General features: G+C 38.9%; 1 protein-coding gene across 1 annotated transcript in view; it reads right to left on the reverse strand.

Annotated features, from left to right (window-relative positions):
- Window positions 1-3,587: 3,587 nt before the first annotated feature.
- LOC139137127 (solute carrier family 7 member 14-like) overlaps window positions 3,588-22,500 on the reverse strand; it is a 51,965-nt gene continuing 33,052 nt past the window's right edge. Inside the window, exons 3-8 of the mRNA XM_070705089.1 lie at window positions 14,019-14,255; window positions 10,410-10,615; window positions 9,706-10,061; window positions 7,910-8,769; window positions 6,250-6,371; window positions 3,588-5,497 (exon numbers count right to left, since the gene is read on the reverse strand). Coding sequence (XP_070561190.1) covers window positions 5,420-5,497; window positions 6,250-6,371; window positions 7,910-8,769; window positions 9,706-10,061; window positions 10,410-10,615; window positions 14,019-14,255 — 1,859 coding nt within the window. The 3' untranslated portion in view covers window positions 3,588-5,419. The remainder of the gene's footprint in view (window positions 5,498-6,249; window positions 6,372-7,909; window positions 8,770-9,705; window positions 10,062-10,409; window positions 10,616-14,018; window positions 14,256-22,500) is intronic.

Below are 22,500 nucleotides of genomic sequence, written 5' to 3' on the forward strand. Positions count from 1 at the left end.
AAAGACTAAATGAAAATATATGTGACTGAATGAAATTAGATATTTTTAAACCAAATTTGGCATTATTACAACCAAAATATCAGACCTGAAAACATTTATTTGATTGAATATTTTAACCTTCCTGTATTGTCAATTCTTAGTAGCATCTAATTCATACATGTCTTGTACTTTTGAACCAAATTTTTGGCTGGTTACTGTGCTCACTTTTTTTACAATATCACAATTAGCCAGAATTCACGATTTGCCCAGGCTCTCATGATCATCATTTTGTGTGCTCTTCGGCAGGAGCAATTGAGTTGGATTGACTTAAGTTGGCTTAGACTGATAAATCCAAAAAGTTCATTGATGCGCTTAAAATGAATCAATTTTAGAACTAATTACCTAAGCAATATGACTTTACAAACAGCTACTAACAGGTAGTGTTGAACATCTGCAAGCGGAACGGCGCGATACTTGTTTATTTCTTTCGCGGGCTTATGCGGGCTTGTGATAGTTTGGTTTTTTTTTTGGGGGGGGGGCTTGAAAAATTGTGATCATATAGAGAAATTATATAGAAATATAGAAATTGTTTAGGGTATTGAGAGGGGATCTAAAGAAAATAAGATTTCAATTGCGATTCCTCGAACCCCCTCCCCCAATCGTTATTTGTGAACGCAGCCTTAGCTCGTCCCAAAGTGACGGACCGGACATGGCATGCCAAGTACTTACTGAATTTCAGGTCCCAGGCTTTGGTAGTCCGTGTGGGCTACCATTTCATAGATTTTGGTAGCCCCAGAGAAAAGTTGGTAGTCTGTGGACGCGGGACTACCGCTAATTTCGAGCCCTGCATTGGTGTTGATTGCAATCGATTGTCGAAATCGGCGCGGTGTTACGTCTGAATCTATCATTTAGCTGCAAACTAGAGATCGTCTGGTCCTTCCAGATTAATGAGGTTTGCGTAGAATAGTCCCCTATAAGCTTATAGGGTCCCTGCCCGAGTACAGTGTGGCTTGCGTGAGTCGCCGCCTGCAGAAAGCATGCATTGGGTACATATGGAAGACCGGTCACGACATGCGACATGCGAGTTTTTAAAACTGCGATCTGCGGTAGGGTTAGGGTTAGGGGTTAGGGTTAGGGTAGGGGTAGGGGTTAGGGTTAGGGTTAGAGGTTAGGTTTTCTCTGGAAAAATCCTTACTTCGCTCTCAACCCTGGAGGTTAGGCCAAAGGAGGGAAAAATTGTAACGGCATAACTTAGGGTTAGTTAGGGTAGGGTTAGGGTTAGGGTTAGGGTAAGGTCGCAGATCACAGTTTAAATAGGCAGGTCGTATGTCGCAGGTCGTGACCGGTCTTCCATACATGTCTGAGTCCTAACGTGGCCGCTATTTCTCCCACGGTGAATTCATTGTAGAAGTATGCAGAAATAAGCTCGTCTCTACCTCTGTAATCCATCGTTAGGAGGAGAACGAAATGACATGTATGCAAACGCCATATTAGTTTTGCAACTCGAATGTTGCAGTTTAAGAACTCGCATGTCGCAGTTTAAGAACTCACAGGTCGCAGTGTAAAAGAAAACTCGCATGTCGCATGTCGTGACCGGTCTTCCATACTGAACAACGATGAAACTGATTACGGAAGCAAAAGAATCAGAATCTGATTCGACTTCAAGCTTTCGGGATGACCCCTATGATTTTAATGATAAGAATGAGTTGAAGGCATCCTTCACTTACGTCTCACAAGGCCTGAAAATTTAGCGACAAAATAATCAATTTTGCTCATCATCCATGAGTACAAATTGTTCAACCATGAAGCTTCGGATCTTATCACTTGACCATGCTTCCTGTGATTGGGCCTCTAAATGTCATCCGCTTTTAAATAATTCTCTGAGATGCTTACCTCTCTCCTTGAATTATAACGGCTGAATAAAGATGTTTTGTACTTGCGGGAATAGCAATATTGAAAGTCCAGCTCAGTCCAATTTTGACCTTTGACCGTGACATCATGCCATTTCTTATCAGCCGATTTTCAGCACAGTGATTCAGTTTTGACGTCACTCTTTGTACGACCGTAGTTCTATGAGTGGAGGACATTACAACTTTTTTCATTTTGTATATTTGATTTCATGATTTGTTTCCAAGGGTCTGACATAGAAATAAGAAATGTTGCATTTATTGTGTCTTAAGTTCCTCATGTATGGCGCTGTGATTCCTTTAATTTCGTGATTGATTCCATCTGTTCAAATTTCTGTCATTATCCCAGATATCTCAGCCATTTGATGTTATTTTAGACCATTTTTGGAAGGATAGGATACTTTCTTCGTTATATACATCATCGCTGTACCACAGAATTTCAGTCAGAATATGTACTTTGATGTCGGCAAATTCACTTCTGAAACTGAGTATCACCCTACAGTGTCATAACTTGGATCGGTTTTTTGTCCATGGCGTTACCATTCCACTACACACCTTTCCAGTTTCCAGTCAACGATTTTCCGAGCGTAGGTGACAGATGCACACCATTTCCTGTATGTTCCCTCTCGCTTAGAGATGGATGGATGGATAAACTGAAATTTAAGGGCGGAGTTTAGGAGACCTAGGCGAACAAAGGGTCATGAAATATCTAGATCTGTGCATGCTCTTTAGACTTAATAAAGCAAATATTTCAAGATACATTTTATCAGTAACTACAGTGTCTTCTTTAGTAAGTCTATGACTCTTTGATTTCTATTTTACACCTAGCTGATATACCGATAAATCAGACAGAGCGTTCCGCCGCTATTCCTATCCAGGAGCGCCCATTTCGAAATCATCACTTGACTAAAACAAAATAGAATATAGGTATATTTGAGTGTAATATGCCCACACATTCAAGAGCTGTAGAAAAATTCTAAGCTTATAAGAAAACAGATTTTCACATTCCTATTTTGGGAGTCCCACAATAATAGTCAGGTTTGCAGCCATCTATTTCTGACTCTTAATTCTACTGTGTGACTGCAATGAGGTGATCTTAATTTCTTGATTTGAACGCCCTATACCTCTTGAAGTTGAAGTGGTCTATAGTTAATTTCCAAAAGGCAGTCAAAGTAGCCGCGTTGAGCAAGGTTTCATATTTTAAAAAAACCAGCGACGGGGAATCCTGTTGTCAGGTGTTACATAAATGTCAGCTTTAGTCATGAGTAAGTATTGGCTAAGTCAGTGGAAACTTTGAGTCAGTGACGAAGGTGATGGCCCCGGCCATTAGTGTTTTTGCAGAAATTCATCCTCAATTCTATGAAAATCATGGTCCCTGATAACTCAGAATCCTGCAGCCACCTTTCACAACAGTCTGCATTTTGACACAAGCAGACAACAGTATTTGCAATTTGCAAAAAAACTTAAATCCGAGCTCAAGCCAAACAAGCATCAATGCAGGTTTCAAAACTGTAAAATCAGTACTACTTTTAATCCGAATTATCCTTTTGGCGGCGATTTACTGGTCTGGTATCAGTGATCACTGGGCAGTTTGGCAGACCGTCTATTGCAATGTAGCTCGCTTGTCAGGTTTGCCCGTAGGGGGCGCCCTATTGAGAAGCACAAATTAAACACCCATGATTCGTTGGCCGTTGGCGAGTATACAATTTCACATGATTTATTATTTATCATTTTACAATTCACATGTACATGATTTTATTCACTTATTACAGAATTCAGAATACATTTTTATTTTACAAATACATATACAAATCTTAATACCAGTCCATTACCCGTTTCAACTACATCGGAGGCTAATTTATTTTGTATGTTAATCAGGATACACGAGGCTCTTGCCTTTATTTACATATTATGCCATATATGGCCCACATGTTGCCATCTTATGACTTTACGTTTGCTTTTCTTTTGTTATTTTCAAATCCCATCAGAAAGTTAGACTTTCGCTTGTGAATTGCCGCTATCAGTAAGATAAGCTTATCTGAGAGCGAATAAAATTGAATATAATTATCGGAATTTCTTCGACTGGCGAATTTCCACTTTCAATCTTATATTGCCAACTTATACCGTTAGACAGAGTCTCGCAGGCCGAGAACAGCTGGTCATCTAGTATTCTACATCGAGAAGAAGGGAGCCCCAACGAACAAACTCTCAACTGATGTAATACATAGCAAAGGTTGCGAGAAAAGCAGAAGATGAAGATCACATTAAACATTGTAATCAATGAAAACGGATAGCCTTTAGCCCTGCGTACAGGTCTGTGTGTTCCCGGCGTTATACGGCCTGTGGTGTAGGCCGTATAACACCGGGAACACACAGACCTGTACGCGGGGCTAGGATAGCCTTATGCTTTGAAAAACACAGGCAACTTTACAACATTCATTTGTCACTAAGTACACTTGTATTTATATTTAAAGGTAAGATATTTGCATACTACGCAAATAGGACAATTTACAGAATGCTACGCTCTGCTGCACATTTGACAGCGATGATTCATATTTTATCGCTATTCAAGTAAGGCAATCGGCTTCAATGATAAAACATTAATTACTGTGGGAGTAAAACAGCGCGTCGATGACGTTCAATTACATTTTCCCCGTGGATCTACAGCATAAGAAATGGAAAACAGAAAGAACAATTTCTTTTTTGATATGCAAATTCTCAGAACAACTCATCCAATCAGCTTGTTTGAGGGAATGGCACTGACGAATGACGTTTCAGTATGTTTCTCATCATACTGATTTGATTTATATGCAAACTGCGTATTCGCATACTGTTCAAATGAACTCTCGGAACATACATCATTTATACTGTAAAAGGTTTTTAAAAACAACAGCTATCATAAACGGCGATTATAAATGGGCAAATAAAAGTCACGTGGTAACCATTAACCTAATGGAACCAATGGTATTAAATTAATGAAAAATACATAAATTAATAAAAATTACATCTAACGCGTAACTGTCACACAGTCAAAAACATGTAAATGATATCAACGCCCAGTCAAAGTTAAGTAATAATAATATTCATATAAAATCAATACAAACATCTGGGAAGTAATAATAATATTCACATAAAATCAATACAAACGTCTGGGGGACGCTTACTTCAACGACAGGAGACGACACGTATGTTTTTCCTGGCAGATCGACGGTGGCTTGAAGCGCGGCGCAGTAGACTGCTCGTTTTAAAAATCGCCTTAGTTCTAATCCTACCTACACTATTCTGAATACATCAAACACATTATTTCAGTTTGAAATGACTTCGTGTTCCACACACAGTCCACTTGTAAATCACGTGACCATGGCGAGGACTCGTAATCATCGTTATATCTTGAGGACGCCCTCTTCGTGTTCCTTCATCCCTAGTAAATATATATTTCTTTAAAGTGTCCCTTTTCTCCCTCGGTTGCTTTCCGTAATTGCAGTTCTCGTTTTTCAATTTACCCCCGTCCGATTTCTTCGTGGAGTGCGCCCTCACGGTTCTTGTGCTTCGTCCTCTTCAAATGGTGCTTTTTCGGCGTGGGCGGGAATGACGGTCGATTCGGTCGTCATCTGTGAATAAAAACAAACTAGTGAGAAAATGAACTGAACGACATGTTGCAAAAAAGTTATGCATTAAGTATTTATATGCTCGAAAGGTAGGTAAAATTCGAGAAAAGATTAACACCATAATGGTCCATGTACATCGACAAAACTTTAAAACGATTCATGATAGTCACGAGGAAAGTGTGCAAACGATACTATGGAAAATGATCACGTGATTTGTGACACAAAATTCATATAAATGCCCTTGTTTGATAACTACGAGACTCCCACAAAAGTTACAAAAATGTCATAATTTCGTCTTAATTTAAAACAAAAAAGGGATATTATTTCTGCTCATGGGTTTCATTCCAAATATTGGACGAAGACGCGCATTTATTAGTTGCTTTTTTAAGTTCCGGTGAGTCAGTAAGCTTTTCAAACATACGATTAATTTTCTTACGTTTTATTGAATTCTGGTTATTTACAAGCTGGACGAAAAGGCAGTTTGTATAAATCATAACATTTTACCACCTATTTCGTTTTCTCCATCATCGATCTCTGGCGCACAGAACTTGAAATAAGAGAAAAGGTTTATGCAAAGGCTTTCATGTGATGCACTCGTATACCAGAAACAACTCTGTTTTTGGTCATAATCGTCAGCGTTTTACATTTGTAGCTTAGTTAGAGAGAGAGAGAGAGAGAGAGAGAGAGAGAGAGAGAGAGAGAGAGAGAGAGAGAGAGAGAGAGAGAGATTGTAGCTTTGTCAAGATGAATCTTACCTGGGGTGGCGTTTTGTCCATGATCAGAGTGTCTTTTCCATCCCTTGTTTCACGGCCACCTTCAGAACATCGCCTCTCAATGTTGCTATTCCATATTCCGTAGCCAAAATAAATTACAAAACCTGTAATTGAGACAAAGAGTGGGGTCAGTATTTGTGGTCAGGTGACGAAAGTTTGATGATTTAACGAAAGAAATTGCTTTTCAAAGTTTGGTTTACACTGTGGCTAGCTCAGTGTCTGAAAACCTTGCATTCCGATGTGGGGGATTGATCTGTCCTTGTGCACCTCCGATGCGTAGCTCTCTGCTACCATATGGTATTTTGACTACCGCGTACCTTTACGTATATCATTTGATGTCACTTTTCGAGCGCCATCACCGGTAACTACAGAAAACATGTCATAATTAATAAACAGGGAGTTGGCTCTTGAATGCATTGACCGAAATAAAAAAAAACCCTGATGTACATAATTTATTCACTGAATTGAGAAAACACCAGAAATATATTTATGGTAATTACTTCTGACGGAATCATCCAAGGCGTATTTAACGGACGATACAAGGTGCAATGATGTATTTTATTCTTTTAAGATAGTACGCGTCTTGAAGGTGAAAGACAAAGTTTTGCCCAAACTTTCTTCCATGAATCTTTCAACCATTCTCTTACCACATTAGGAATACAAATCACGGGTTATCCTTCAAAGTTCGGCACACTAACATTTACCGATATCTTAAATTCAGAATAGCCGCCCTCTCTGTGCTAAGTCTATGGGGACATATGTCGAATTGCGAAAAACTAAGGCAGTGAAAAGCTCCCTTTCTCCAAGAACTTTAAAATTAGTCCCCACTTGCGGTAGACCAGAAAAGTATTGCAAGAGAGTCTGAATATCTGTCCCCCGGGGCGCATTCTGCCTTATTTTACAATGCATCACATATCCATTATGGTCCTCACAAACTTTTTAGCAGGTTTGCTGCATCCATTATTCATAAAAATATAATACGCTTGATGGTAATCTATGTAAATATCAAGCAGTCATTCATCTTGGTCACAAGGCAAAGTTTTAGCCACACTTGCAAATATCTAGTGTAACTTCTTCGAAAAGGCAACATATTAATTTATTGAAAACTTGACTTTCAGTAATTATTCAAGTTTTGTAACACAAAAATGCCTAGAAACAAGTCAATGTGTCATATACGATGTTCCCTTGCGTTGATTTAAGGTAGTATTCGCCCCGAAAGTGAAAGACTTCAACTTTTGCTCAAACTTTTCTCGATGAAACTTTCGACCATTCCCTTACCAAAGCAACTCGAAGAATAAAAATCGGGGTCCCCGTGCGAACTTTGGTACTAGAGAGACAAATTACCTAAGCTTTCCCGATATTTGAAATTCAATATGGTCGCCATCGCATCCCTCTGTTAACTCTATGGGGAAAAATTAAATTTTTAAATTTTCGAAAAAACTAAGATTCTGAAAACTTTTCTTCCATCAAGAGTTTCAAATGAGCCCCCACAGGTGGTAGATCAGAAGAGAATTGACAAAATTTTAAAGCCCGAATTTCTGTCCCCGAGGCGCGTTCTACCTTGATCACGAGAATCTAGTGAAGTTAATCGTTTCTTTTCTTCTGAACACTTTATCACAATAAATAATTTAAGATTACTTGCCTACGATGAGCCAGATTGCAAACCTCACCCAGGTCAGATAGGATAACTTCAACATCAGGTAGATGTTGACAAACATGGCGGCGATCGGTAACACCGGCACGCAGGGCACCATGAACTTGAACTTGTCTTTGCTCTGCGGCTGCTGATACAGCTTGACTATGAGAAAGACGATGAGGCTGACGAACAGCAGTAGCAGTATGATAGCCCAGGCGTTGGCTTGAAGGAGGAACGGCCGGCCGAAGATCACCAGCGAACAAAAGATGAAGATGACGACGAAGAGCAAAAGCGTGATGTAGGTTGCGTTTTTCCCGCTTTGCACCGTGGGTAGCTGCTTTTTGTCCGGTAGACCCAGCAAATTCCTGTAGCGACCGTACATCCTGTAGGCAGATTCCCTTAGGCGGGAAAGTGTCAGGTCGGAATCTGAATATGTATTGAAATTGTCGGGCTCCGGGTCGACAGCACCGTACCGAGCTTTGATTGGCTGCTCGCCTTGCTCCGACTGGCTCTTCGGAATCAGTTTCTCCGGGCCAGCCTCGGTCAAGGTGGAACTTTCACTTTGGGCGCCTTCTTTAGATATTTGCTCTTCCTTCCGCTTCATGGCGTCCGGCTCTTCGCCTTCGTCATCGAGCGTGTCGTAGTCGATCGTCGTCTGCAAAGCAAACTCGACGTCATGGTGGGGTTGGTAGCGTAGAATCAGGACGCACATGGATACGATAGTGTAAGCAAGTAAGGTGCCAATTGACATCATTTCGATAAGGTCGGCTAGGCCAATCAAAAGAGCCAAGATGGCGGCGATGAATCCAGACAGAATAGTCGCTATTGCCGGAGTTTTGGTGAAGTCGTTGATGCGAGCCATAAACCTGTGAAAACATTATGAGGGCAGAAGATGAAGTAATGCTATTGTTGTTGTTGTTGTTGTTTTGGTTGTTGATTATGATAATGATCATGGTCTTGATGATGTTGAGGATGGCGGTGGTAGTGCTGGTGATGATGATGATGATGATGAGGGCGGAGGAGGGTGGGAGTGATGGTTTCGAAGAAGATATGATGATACAGAGTGGTAAAACGGTTGTGGAATTGAGAACGGTGACGTTTATGTAAAAAGAAGCAGTGACATATAATATTTGTCAAAGGTTACAAATTGCGTGTCCAATGCATATGGCAAGATCCTGGTTTTCTATTGTTGATGTAAAAGACTTCCTAAATTGAGGTTAGTAACGATGTCAGTTATTGTGGGGGGAGGTTCTTTAATATCGGACGTCACTGAGAAGACAGCTGGACTCGGAATAGTTAACAATAAACACGTAACTATTTATTGAAAACACTGGAGAGAGGATCCTGAACTCCTCACGTTACATGGAAATTCGAAGAGCAACAAAACGTGGAAAGCCTCGCTTTCATTTCCCAAAACGGCGGGAAAGGCAACAGAACATTGTATCAAAGTTAAACATGAACGTCATTGGCTAATTTTCCAATGTCATGCGTGGAAACAACTCCTGGTTTTCGATGACGTTCGCAATGTGATGTCAAACAAGTTTAGGATCCTATTTTAACACCAAGCTATAGCACGCAAAATATGCACCTTTATGAAACACAACAAATCACTCAACAATCTCAACTTTCACGACAGTTATCAGGACAAATAAAAGTTCGGTAATTGTTGGATAATTTCTCTCCAACCTTATTGGACGAATGAAATATGCAATCTTGACTCCTTTCACACGAACAATTCACTTCTTCGTTGTAAGACTGTTTAAGGTGACGAGAAGGAGTCAATTGTATGACTGACCGCCTACCTGAAGAGAAGGCCATCGGAAGACATCGCGTAGATTACACGGGGCATCGGAAAGAGCGACCCCATGAGACTTACAGTCAGCCCGGCGATGGCGCCAATGGCCACGATATACTTGGCATTATTGGCGCCATGCTGGACGAACATCTCGAGCAGCGGTGACTCCGGACTGATGTCGTAGTACGGTATCATCAGCGTGAGGATAATACTGACGGAGACGTAACCTAACAGACAGATGACCAGCGACAAGACGATGGCGATCGGGATAGACCTGCTGGGTTCTTTCGCCTCTTCGCCGGTGGTGGCGATAATGTCGAATCCGATGAAAGCGTAGAAACAGGTTGCAGCACCAGTCATCACCTTAAAAAAGAGAACGTTGGTGGTGAGAAATCAATGAAAGACAGTTTTCCTCCCGATGTAAAAAAAGTAGTGAGCCTAATACAATAGGGAAATGTTTTATGAAATTTTATAAAATGCAATGCAGGTTATCAACGAGCGGGAAGGTAAGCTCTCTCTCTCTCTCTCTCTCTCTCTCTCTCTCATCTAGTCAACGAAAACAGGTTTCCAGGAAATATATACACCCATTCTGTACTATTGTATACACACCAATCCTTATCTTGTTTTCATAGAAATGCCCCACTCGCTTCTGCTTATACCACATGAAACACACATGCCTTAGTAAGCCTTCGATCAATTTGATGGACTTACTCCTGAAAATCCATACGGCATGAATCCGTCCATCCAGTTTTCCGAGTTGACGTAGAACAGCCCGGCAACAACGATGAACACCCAGACAGCTAAATTGATGGCGTTGAGGGCGTTGTTGAACCCCACCGACTTCTTCACGCCCGCCGTCACTATCAAGGTCATCACTATGACAATGACACACGCTAGAAGATCAGGGTATGATTTCGCTGTAAAGGTGAGAGTGGTTTCAAAGCTTTAGTACTTACATTTTCAGCGTGAAAGCATTTTATTAAAACCTTTTAAAGTTTTAAATTGTTTTATGATCCGCTTTAAAACCCTACATGAACAAGAAAAATACAGTTTGCTACATTAAAACTGGAAGATTATTCAAACCTTTGCCTGTTTTAGGTTTTCAGAATTCCCGCTATCCATAGAAGAAAGGAAGCGTGTTCAAAATTGACCCAGCAGCTACAGTATGTAAATTATGTAAGATGGTAGTGTTGAAGTCGAGTAGTATTTTTTGTTTATTTGTCCATTGCATGAACCTCGTCCCTTTTGCGAGTTTTCTGATCTTTTTATCCTCGACAGATACAAAGCTGATATTTCAAGTGTGTCAATTTGTGTTTAAGGGACAGATATTCAGACTCTCAAACTTTTCCAATTCTTTTCTGATCTACCACTTCTGTGGCTTATTTTGAAGCCCTTGAAGTAATAAAAACTTTTACCGTCTTAGTTTTTTTGAAAATCGAAAATTATATTTTTGTCCATAGATTTAACACAGGGATAGCGCCATTGTGAATTTCAAATATCGGTAAATCTTCGGTAATTTCTTTGTCTTGTGCTAAAATGTGCACGATGACACCCGATTTTTATTCCAGTGATTTTAAAAGAGAACAGTTTAAAGATTTGTTGAGGAGATTTGAGCAAAAGTTGCAAATTTTCTTTTTCAAGCCTTTTAGAATGAAGACTGTTTGCAAAATAAGCCTACAACAAGGATCGTTCTTTTTCAAGTTTGTATATTTTTTCTGTGTAATGTATCTTAATTAAGTAAAGTGTAACGCCTTTTCATGTGGGCCGGAGGCCTTGGATTGCGAATAAACTTGCACAGTTTCTCGTGCATCAATTGCTAATTACTAAAAGGATTGGGCAAGACGTTGGCATGCGTAAAACAAACACGCTGCTTACGAAACGAAATTGACTTGCGCAAAGCAGTGTTGCTGCCCACTGGTGTATCAACAGAACTGTGGCAACTGACATAAATACTAATTAACGGATCAAAGATTACTTTCCCTTCATTGCATTATTTCCAAGGCTCTAGCGCATGTCTGCAGATGACACTTATTGCACTAATAATTCCCTCTTATGTCGATCTAATTCTTTTGATGTGAATTTTCTCGAACAATCACTTTCCTTTTGAACTGTATAACATTCTACAAGGACAAGAATCGATTTTGCTATATCATGCATTTCTATCCAGCGATAAGTTGTATGGGAAGCGATCGGTGTAATTTGTTTTGAAAACCTGGAATAACTTGATCAGTGTACACATTTATATAAATTAATGACGTCACTATCTAGAAACCATGATAATCATAGATATATGACTATTCAATCAATACAACTATTTCAGTTGAGGTATTTGGTTAAAGGGAGGGTGTCATCGGAACTGCGCCTGTGCGACTTTCCTGTTCACAAACAATGTATATTATGCATAAAATGTAGATGCATCACATCAACATAGCTGCAACATATAAATTTTACGATATTCATTGTTGACAAACATATTTTAACTTTCATCAATCGCCAACGTACCCTAGATATACAGTGTTTACATAGGTCGTGGGGAATTGTCGTGGGGGTCCCTGGCAACCTTTGAGCAGAGTTCCGACGACGCCGTCCCTTTAAACCTTGGTTTTATTTTACCCTTCGTACTGTGTTTAGTTTTGCTGTTGGATGGGAAATGCACATTCGTAAATTACTCAATTCGCATGCCGATATCATTTTGCAATGACCTATCATTTTGCAGGTTACATATTAATTTGAAATCTAGGAACCTGAGTTGCCTGATATGAACATATCTCTGCTAGTATTCATCGCTATAATTTTAAGTGATCAGGATAACACCTGTTGATATTTGATACCGACTTGAAACTGCGGTCGCGTAGTGAATACTGTACCGTACAAACAGAAAATTTGGCCGTTTGCCTGTGGTCCTTTACCTTATAAACATACTTTTGAAATTGCATTACCGTCACCTACACTGGAACACACGGTATTGGAAAGAAAATGAATGAACTCGCCAACACTTTTCCGGCCAATCTTGGTAACGTCAAAGATACCGTCATTAATTATATACCATGCAAGAATATCGTTTTTAACATGATTCTATCGTTACTTTGAAAAATTCAGTGTGTAGTTTTCTTATCGCCAGTTAAGTTATATCTTATCCCTCAATCAACCGGGTGGATTTTTTTGAGAAGAATCGGTTAAATCGATGGTCACGATTAAATTGCAAGTGATGCGCATAAGGCAATAGAGGGCGCTTTGGACTCCTAAGGCATATACCCAAGTTCTTCAAGTGGCCTTGGAGAAGTTTCTTACAATAGTTCTCAACAATGAAAGAAAACCTGACATTTTTTAAAGGATAACATATCGTATGTATTTCTATCTTATCGAACATCTTGCTGTAGATCAAACGAGACATACTTCCTTTTGTAAAACTTTTTTCACAATGATGTGAACCCGCAAGATTCTTGTTCAAATATATTGATCGCTCAAAGGACCATTGATATTGAAAGATTAAATCCGTTTTTTCAGTAACTTTCTTTATTCCAACACTCTTTTTAGAAATTCAAAAGAAGTATGTCAGATCTTTCTGCCTATAAAAACATATCTTAAAAAAATCAATTGCAGTTACAATTTTCGATAATTTTACGTCATTAAAGCCTCTGAGCGCCAAAGTCAATTTTCGTCAACTTAATAAAATATGTACCAGTCATTTTTTTATTTTTGCCAAACGTTTAATTAAACAAGTGTAGCCATTGAGACGCGTGTCCATTTCGTCCAAAATTATCAAAAAATATCTAAAAGTTCATGAAATTGGTAAAATGTTGCACTAAATTTTGGTTGCAACTGAGTACAGCACTCAAAGGGATAAATGTGCAAGGACATTTGAAAAACAGAAATATATACATTGTTGTTCATTATAAGTAGTATTGGTATATTCAATCAGTATTCCCTGAGAATGCCTTCGTTTGAAAAGGGTAGCTTCTTGATGATCTAAATCACGTATGCAATCTGCATTTTATTTCATGAATTTTCAGACGATCAGGTTTCTGTCAGTCTATATCTGTTCACATGGAAATAGACATGCCCGCAGCATTGTCGTGGAACATACAAAATGTCAAATATGGTAAACCTGAATCCAGGATTGAAATTGCCCCTTTAATCGTTTCTCAATACATTCAAAAGGAAGAAAAATAATATCTGCGGACAGTCGGGCGTAATTATCATGCGAGCCTTTTCAACTATTTTAAGACGGTTCAGTCATAACCTGATAGAATTTTTTTTTCTCTGAAGCATTATGGATGAAGAAAGGGCTTAGGGAAACAGAAGGACACGAATACTTACTGTGTATTCCAAAACCTCCCACGTTGTCAAGCATGAAGTGGCTTATTTTGTGGTGAACTAGGGCGTCAAAACAGCTGCTCAGTGCGCTTGCGCCAGCGGCGGTGCCAATCAAATATTCCAAGATAAGATTCCAGCCAATTACAAACGCAGCGAATTCCCCTACGGTGACATAGCTGTACACATAGGCTGAGCCAGTGGTCTTTGGTACGCGTACACCGAACTCTGCATAACACACACCTAAATTCGATAAAAAAAAATCAGTGAAAGTAAATGCACAGATTCCATGATATAGTCTTGTCACAAAATTAGGTCACACCCTGGGGCTAGATTACTGTGCAACTGTCTCAGGAATATAATATTTTTCGTTTGTTCTATTAAAGATTGTGTGCTCATTCAAGGCTTGTCGTCTGCCGCAAGTGTGCCGGATCCAATTGCAGTGTTTGCGCAGACGTTGTGTAAGCAGCTGCGTCAATATCTCTGCATTTTCGGAAACTTGATTCGATCTTGCAGATTTACTGTTAGTTTTATGTATGCGGCATTACTCGCCCTTTCGGGGCGACATTTACCAGACTTTAAATTCCACTTCAGCTTTATCCTGTAAGTAGGTTTTCCCGCCAATCAATCTAACAATATCCGAGAGATCTGAACTTTCAAGGAAAAGAAAATTGGCTGACATTGAGTTGCCAGTGATCAAAGATTCTGCCCACGCTAATCGGAAGTGTGGGCGTAAGGTGGGCGAGTGAGTGAATTCAAGGCAAGGCATGGCCAGCAGTGACATTCATTCATAGAAGACTGTCAAATTCAAATTGACTCAGTGACGAAATTTTGCCCACGACAATTTTTGCTCGGATTCTCACTAGGCAGTGATTGCATCTTTTAAGGATAAATTTTCTACATTGATAACCCGCTCTCATTTTTTTTTTAAAGACAGGCAGCTCGCTCACATGGAAGGTTATGGCGGCGGGAGAAACGCGGATAGGTGAAATTTGAAGCAAATATATGTTTAAATTTCTGTCCCTGTCTGCAAATATGACTTACACAACAAATCGTTTGCAAAGTTCTGATACAGCCATGGTAATTTTTACCGCCTCTGCGACTGTTGGTCCCCGAAATGAGGTCCCAACGTTAGCAAAATTTGCATCAGACAGCATTTCACGCGGTGTATGGCGCGACCATTCGCGGTATCCAGGCGACAAGCGCTGAGGTTGGCTCGCCGCATCATAGGAAATACCCATTAAGGAAATGGCCGTCACGTGACATCGGAAGTTCCGTGAAAAATGACTTGGTATAACTAAGAAGGACAGCTAGCACTGACTAGCAGCCATAACATTTGTTAGATTTTTATTTTCACGTTAATCTTCGAAAATTTTAGTTCGTGTAAAAGGGCGCCAAAGCACTGACAGTTTTTCCTGTATTCAGTGTTGTCATCTTTTTGCCGACCCTTCGTCGTTGATTTCCCATCAACCAAACCAGTATTCGAAACAGTAAGAATGATTCGAATTCTCGATTTTACTCTAAAATCTTGATTGCATCTCTGCCAAGAGTTTGAATCTGCTGCTGTTTCTAACTGATAGTTGCTTCATACCTACATTTCAAGTCTTTTTCCCCTCAGGACTATTGAATTTTATTTAAGATTCTACTACCTCAATACTTTTTTTCGATGACACAATTTTCAAACGAGTAAGTACTAGTACATGGTGTGGGCATGCGCACTTTCACAACCATTTATAGCATGGCGCCCTTATGCATTGGATGTTACCTCAATTAAATTCAGACCAATTAAGAAAATTGTAACTTGTCCCTGCAGGCTATGAAATCTATTGATATCCATTATAACTTGATGAATTGTATTTTTTCTCAGGTCGCCTGTTCTTTTCTTCGAGGAGGGGGAGGGACACACACCTACAATGCCGCAAAAGATATATGTGGATGTATGAAAGATCACGCGATGTGCGTGCCCACTCCTTTATTATGCGCGCGCACTGAATACATGCTATGAAATCGTGCCCGGGTCTGTTCACGCGTGCAAGTTCGGCAGTTTCTCACATTTCCTTGCCTCGGTCGCTGAACTATTCAAAATCGATTCGACGTTTCATTTATTTGTACAACTGCTATCATCGCTTGCGACGAATAATGCATGGGCTTTGTTCGGCTGTCATTCACGCCGAGCGAAGTAACTTCTAAATCAGGCTGATAGTGTGATTAAATTTACTCACACATTCTCGATTTCTTCCTTTGTTTGTTCAAACTGAATTTGACGTTCGTATATATCTGGTGAAATTTTATCCCGAATCCGGTCAAAAATTAATAAACCGGCGATTATTCGGGAAGTAGATTACGTCATGGTAACCAAGGTGACAAGCATTAAAATAGGCGGCTCATCAACGGCAAACAGTGAAATAGCAGGGTTTCGAATATACCCTGGGAACAGTTGCTTCTGAAATTGGTCATTCACATGTCTGTAAAAAATATGTTGAATTATAAAATGGCTGCCGAGCGCATGGCTTCACAGCGTTATCTGTGAGTTGTACGAGCATGTAGGTAGGTAGGTAGGGAGGTAGGTAGGTAGGTAGGTAGGTAGGTAGGTAGGTAGATAGGTGAGAATGGAGGGAGGTATAGCTGGGTTAGCTGATATGTGTGCATGTACATAGACACGGCACTATTCCAATGATATGATATGAAAATCTAACAAAATTCAATTTGAAGATTTTCATATTGCTCCATTTCGTAAATCAGAGCTAGGGTAATGTATTTAATCCATTATCACATTAATTTTTATAAGTGCAAACAGATTTCTGTTCCTTGAACGGAGAGTAAGATATTACGTACACGAATTGACAATTTGTGCAAAACCGAACGTCACAGCGTTGCGTTGAAATGACGATTGCTAGCTGATCATTGAGCAGAGCGCGATCATTTTTAATTGTTTAAAATCTCTGGACATACAGAATGTTACTCCAGCTCTAGTGTTCTGCCTGCAAATGGCGGAAATCTTAGTGAAGAAAAGATTCTGTTGAAGAATAAGTGACGAAATCTTTCAGTTTTCGAGCGAGACATCTACCTGGACATATCATCAGGATATTTGAATTCCCAATTGACCAGTGTTCAAATCACGTATACTGTTAAAACACTTTGCAAAGAAAACAGTCATTTAATTCAATTCGATAACAAACTGGGACCAAGTTTAACTTAATCACGCAAAACAAAACAATTCGTGAGAAGTCAATATTTTATTTAAGAACAAAGTCAACATTTCATTTTAGAACAAGGTTTATCACATGTTTAATCTTCAAGGTGCATTTCATCCATGACTCTCTAATTACAGTTGCATTATCTTTCACTTTTAATGGATTTCTATTATTTTCACCCTAAATACATTGATACATACATACATACATACATACATACATACATACATACATACATACATACATACATACGTATTGCACATGAAACTGTGTTTACATATATGTTTCTGAGTATATATTTCCTCATATTGAGAGGAAGAACAGATGAACTTGCAAATACTACCGAAAATTGAAATGTCAAAGGTCACGGCTACTGAACAGCAGCCAAAATTGTTCGCAGGTGATATTTACAAAAGAATGCCCGTTAAAGCCTCAGCCGGTAATGCATGAATAAAGTTTTGAAACATTCATTTTCATGGCGTTTATAGCCTTCAGTTGTTACTTTACGATAAGCAGGTGACGACTGAACTACGACACGCCCTTGAATCCCGCAACTCGAGCAGGCAAAATGATTTGACATGCGCGTAGCGTCAGTTTTTATGTTCGCTTGAAGCGTGACATTGGGCTCGGAGAATTAAAATTGCGAAATAAGGAATTGAATGGAACGTGTCACATGTCACATCAACCTATTAGCGGGTGACATTTCACTGGCATTTTAATGAATGAAGTTTGATCAAAAGCAAACAATTGGTTTGGACGCGACCAAGGATTCCCCAGAAACATACATTCAAATAACAATTAGTTGATTTATTGAACGTCGCGGCAAGGAATTCACAAAGACACTGCGGTTTCCTTAAAGACAATTAAGAAAATGGGTCATATCAAAGATTGTGACGAACTAATCGATTGCGAGTAAGTGATAATTGATCGATTACAAACGATGTAAAAATGCAACAAATATCCCATAATTCACCCTGTTGTATCACTGGAGATTTGTGAATGACGTCATGCATGTCTACAATGTGTAGAGAAACTCATAGACAAGTTAGATGCATTATATAAGTCTCTTTTAAACGCGGTGATCTTCTCGTCGTGGTTTTCTATTTTGAATTATTTGAAAAAACAACTTATTGAGAGAGAATATATGCAATATGAGTGAAATTTTCATAACATCGTGTAGTCTGTCAAATAGAATAGTTCACCTGAAAATAGAGCAATGCCTACAATCTGCCGTAGCAAACTAAAATCTTGATTTCATCCAAATGACACGATACAAGAAATTTTACATGTTGACTGCTCAGCAGAGGGAGGCTTCTATAGATGGTCATAACTTGTTTCACACACAGACAAAGAGAAACTCTGTGTTACTCTTTGTCTGTGTTTCACAAAAGGGTGTCATTTGTAGTGCCGGCAAAGATGGACTTTTATTGCCGTCTGGTTATACCAATATCCAAACGAACTTTCTACAGATATTATGAAACTATAATTTTTTTGCAGTTATACTTAAAAATTCAGAACAGGAAAAAGGGAATTTCAAAAGTAATCACAATGGTCCAAAATTACAGGGACTAACAGTACTCTGCACCCTTCTCCACGAAATTTTGTTTCTCCCTTAGTAAACATGTGTTCCCAGTGTATTTACTAAGCTGGAGACAAAGAAAGAACTAACTGCCTACATATACATACATACATACATACATACATACATACATACATACATACATACATACATACATACATACATACATACATACATACATACATACATACATACATACATACATACATACATACACAGACAGACAGACAGAGACAGACAGACAGGCAGATAGTGACGGAAAGACAGTGAGTGACGGAAAGACGATATCTGAATACCGATGTTTATTTGTTACATTAATACAATGCACCGCTTGTAAGAAAGATTTTAACCGTCTTGGTTTTTCAAAATCCAAACTTTCATTTTTCTTCAATAGAGTTAACACAGGGATGTCGGCCATTTTGAATTTCGAATTAGTTGGTTTCAATGGCAAAGCGTTGAGTTCTCTCAGCACTTGGCGAGATATCGTAAGCAGGATGTAAGTATTCAAATTAACACCATGTATTAATAATTGTGCAGTTCCAAAGTCTACTAAGCTTGTTATGGATGTTTCATTTTAAAGGACAGGCACTATACCTTTGGATGATATTTCATAATTCTTGTTCCAGGAAACAAAGCATATTCTTGCCTTTCTCCCGGAATTATCCGTACGATGAGATATCCAGTATCAGCCTCGCAAACACAATCATTTTTGTAAAATATGTGAAATTTTGCTGATCAATGGATTCTAGTCCGGTACTTTAATGTTATTGTTAACAATACCATTACAGTTTATACACACATAAGCTAAACTACTAGCGTTTTGACAGGATTTAAGAAGAATAGCACGGAATTGCGTCTTACAGACAGAAGAAAAACATTTGAAAATTTATCAAAAGTTACAGTTATGGGATGTGTAATATTTTAAAGATATCTATGATTGTCCTGAGGGGGAGAATCGGTAAATTTCATTTCCACAAAACGATGGAACCACTATCTGCATACTCGTCTATATGCACTCTTATTTGACATGTCTCATTTGCAGTAGTAAAATACGTCGGCAGCATCAAATATTTTCGTTTTACTAATTAAGGAGCGACATATTTAGCGAGAGAGAGAGTTAAGGGGAGAGCGAGAGACAGGCAGAAAGACAGAGACAGATGGAGGGAAAGAGAAAGCGAGATACACAGAGAAAGACAGATTACTCTGTTCCTTGAGATTACAATCTGTGTCGTCAGCAATCATCGGGAATGTGATAAGGACATGAGTTTTTTAATATTCTTCTGTAAGTGTTTCATGCATTTTAATTGTAAAAAAAGCATGCCCAAAGCTGAACATTTTAGCTAAATCATTAATTCACAAAATCCTCTATGCAACTGTCTTCCAGGCACTGACAATGAAATTGTCGAGAATTTGTTTTAGGTTTGATAAAGCAACGCGCCACCATGTAAAATCTCGCGGGACCTGTCAATGGTTCTTGCTTGGGTGTTGATCACACATTTCAGCCGACCTGCGTGAACCGCTGCGCTGAAAAAGCTTCTGTCAAAAACAAATATGATTCTCCGGTGACATCCGCTTATCTTTACAACCATCACCGCGTATCCATTTTCCCACTCAAAGAATGAAAAATGTTCTACGTCGGCGATGATTCTGACATCTCTTAATATTTGTCAACGTCCGCGCCTGTCGTGTCATCAGATTACTGACGACCGGGAAAAATTTCGCGCCAAAGTTCATTTGTGTTATTTATTCAGCGCACGTTGTCCAAACATCAATGAATATTTATGCTGCGTTGAAATTTGGAATTTTGAAAGATTTGTCGAGGCGACTCGCTCGTATGACCACAACATAATATCATTCGTTAAGATAATATAAGCTACAAAATGTCAGAGTAACGTGAAACGAGAGGCCCACGTTTAATTTAGGTTAGATGGTTTTTCAAGCACTGAACCATTATCGGATTGAATTTTGGAAAGAATTGGCTCAGCCATGCAATATAAGACTTTCCCATTCAAATTCACCACTCTAGAAATTCTAATTTTTCTGAAAACGAAAAAAATCTAGTCTGAAATTACCGAGCATGCAAAAAAGGCCTCCAGGGGAAAACAGACATAAGGATGAATGAAACGCATGAGCGAGTAAGCTAAATTACTATGTTTGAATCAAAATGGCTTTTCATAAATAAAAGGAAAAGCGTCTAACAAGACTTCAAATGGTTGCCATGGTGACGGGTGTGCCTGACATTCCGATCGTCAAACATGTAGTCTGGGACTGAAGGTAGACCAACGAGGAATCTCAATTAACTCAGTGAGCTGTCAAAGGCAGGCTGAGGGTGAATTATGTGCCGTCCATGTAAAGAAAACAGTGGATAATGCTGCTAATCTGAACGGTGAAATCAGACGCCGGACAGGTGCGCTTGACAGAGATTACCCGCCAAGTGGTTGCTGGGCCGCCATATTGATTTTTTTGTAGAATCCATTACTTCCGTTCGTCTTTCTCAATTAGTTTCCGGTGATGCTGCAATCTTTATTCGTTTTATTTGACTTCTTTGACTAGAACTGACGACAACAGCCCCTCCTTTGTAAAATATTCTTCTTGAAGCTCCCTTAATTGTCATTGACTTACGATAGGGTGTAACTTTGCGGGGGGGGGGGGGAGGTGCACAATCGGAATCTAGCATTTTTGGAATACTTTCCTGGTCTACCAATTTTAGGGTGGTCATTTCAAACGCTCCTAGTAAGCAAAGTTTTTACCGTCTCAGTTTTGTGAAAATCCAAAATTATAATGGAGGGCAGCCAATGAATTTTGAATTTCAAGTGTCGAGAAAGATTGGATAATTTAGTTCCTAAATGCACTAAATTTATTCCAAATTTATTTATTTAAATTTATTCCAATGCAACTTCTGTGTGTGGATGTCGTTTTATACGTAAGGCCATTTAAAGAAAATTCTTTGTTTGCCGTCTTTTAATTTTTGAAACACCTGCCAGCCAAGCAGGGGGAAAACAAACTCAGACAAAAACACAAGTGCGTAATTAACATAAGCTCAATTTTATTTGGTTTATTTTGGAATAATAATATTTTTATTTGTAATAGTGTAAACATTGTGTTTGTTTTCTTAATTTTCTCTAAAAACCTACCAGCGCGCGATGGCAAACAAAGTATTTTATTTAAAGCGCCTAAATCAAAAGTTAAAGAGTGCCTTCCGGAAATCAGTTGCTGTGAATCATCATGGTGCAGATTTATGACAGAATAAGATGTCATTCTGCATGAATGCGTCAAAATCAGCTATGCATATTTGGAAAATCTCAGACTTCCATACGAGCCACTTATAATTCTTCAAACGTTCATAGCAAGATATAAAGGAACTAACATTTACACATATTCGATAAGACATGCTTTTTCAAATGTGCAAGGAGATAACAGAGTAGAGTAAAACAGACAAAGTTAACACGATCCAGTACAAACAAATATACATACATATTATAGACACATACATAAACATATACATATATAAACACGCACATCCATCCATCCATCCATCCATACATACATACATACTACATACATACTACATAAATACATACATACATACGTACATACACATACATACATACATACATACATACATACATACATACATACATACATACATCCATACATACTACATACATACTACATACATACATACGTACATACATACATACATACATACATACAT

Source organism: Ptychodera flava, chromosome 7 (assembly GCF_041260155.1).
Source record: "Ptychodera flava strain L36383 chromosome 7, AS_Pfla_20210202, whole genome shotgun sequence".
Lineage (NCBI taxonomy): Eukaryota > Metazoa > Hemichordata > Enteropneusta > Ptychoderidae > Ptychodera > Ptychodera flava.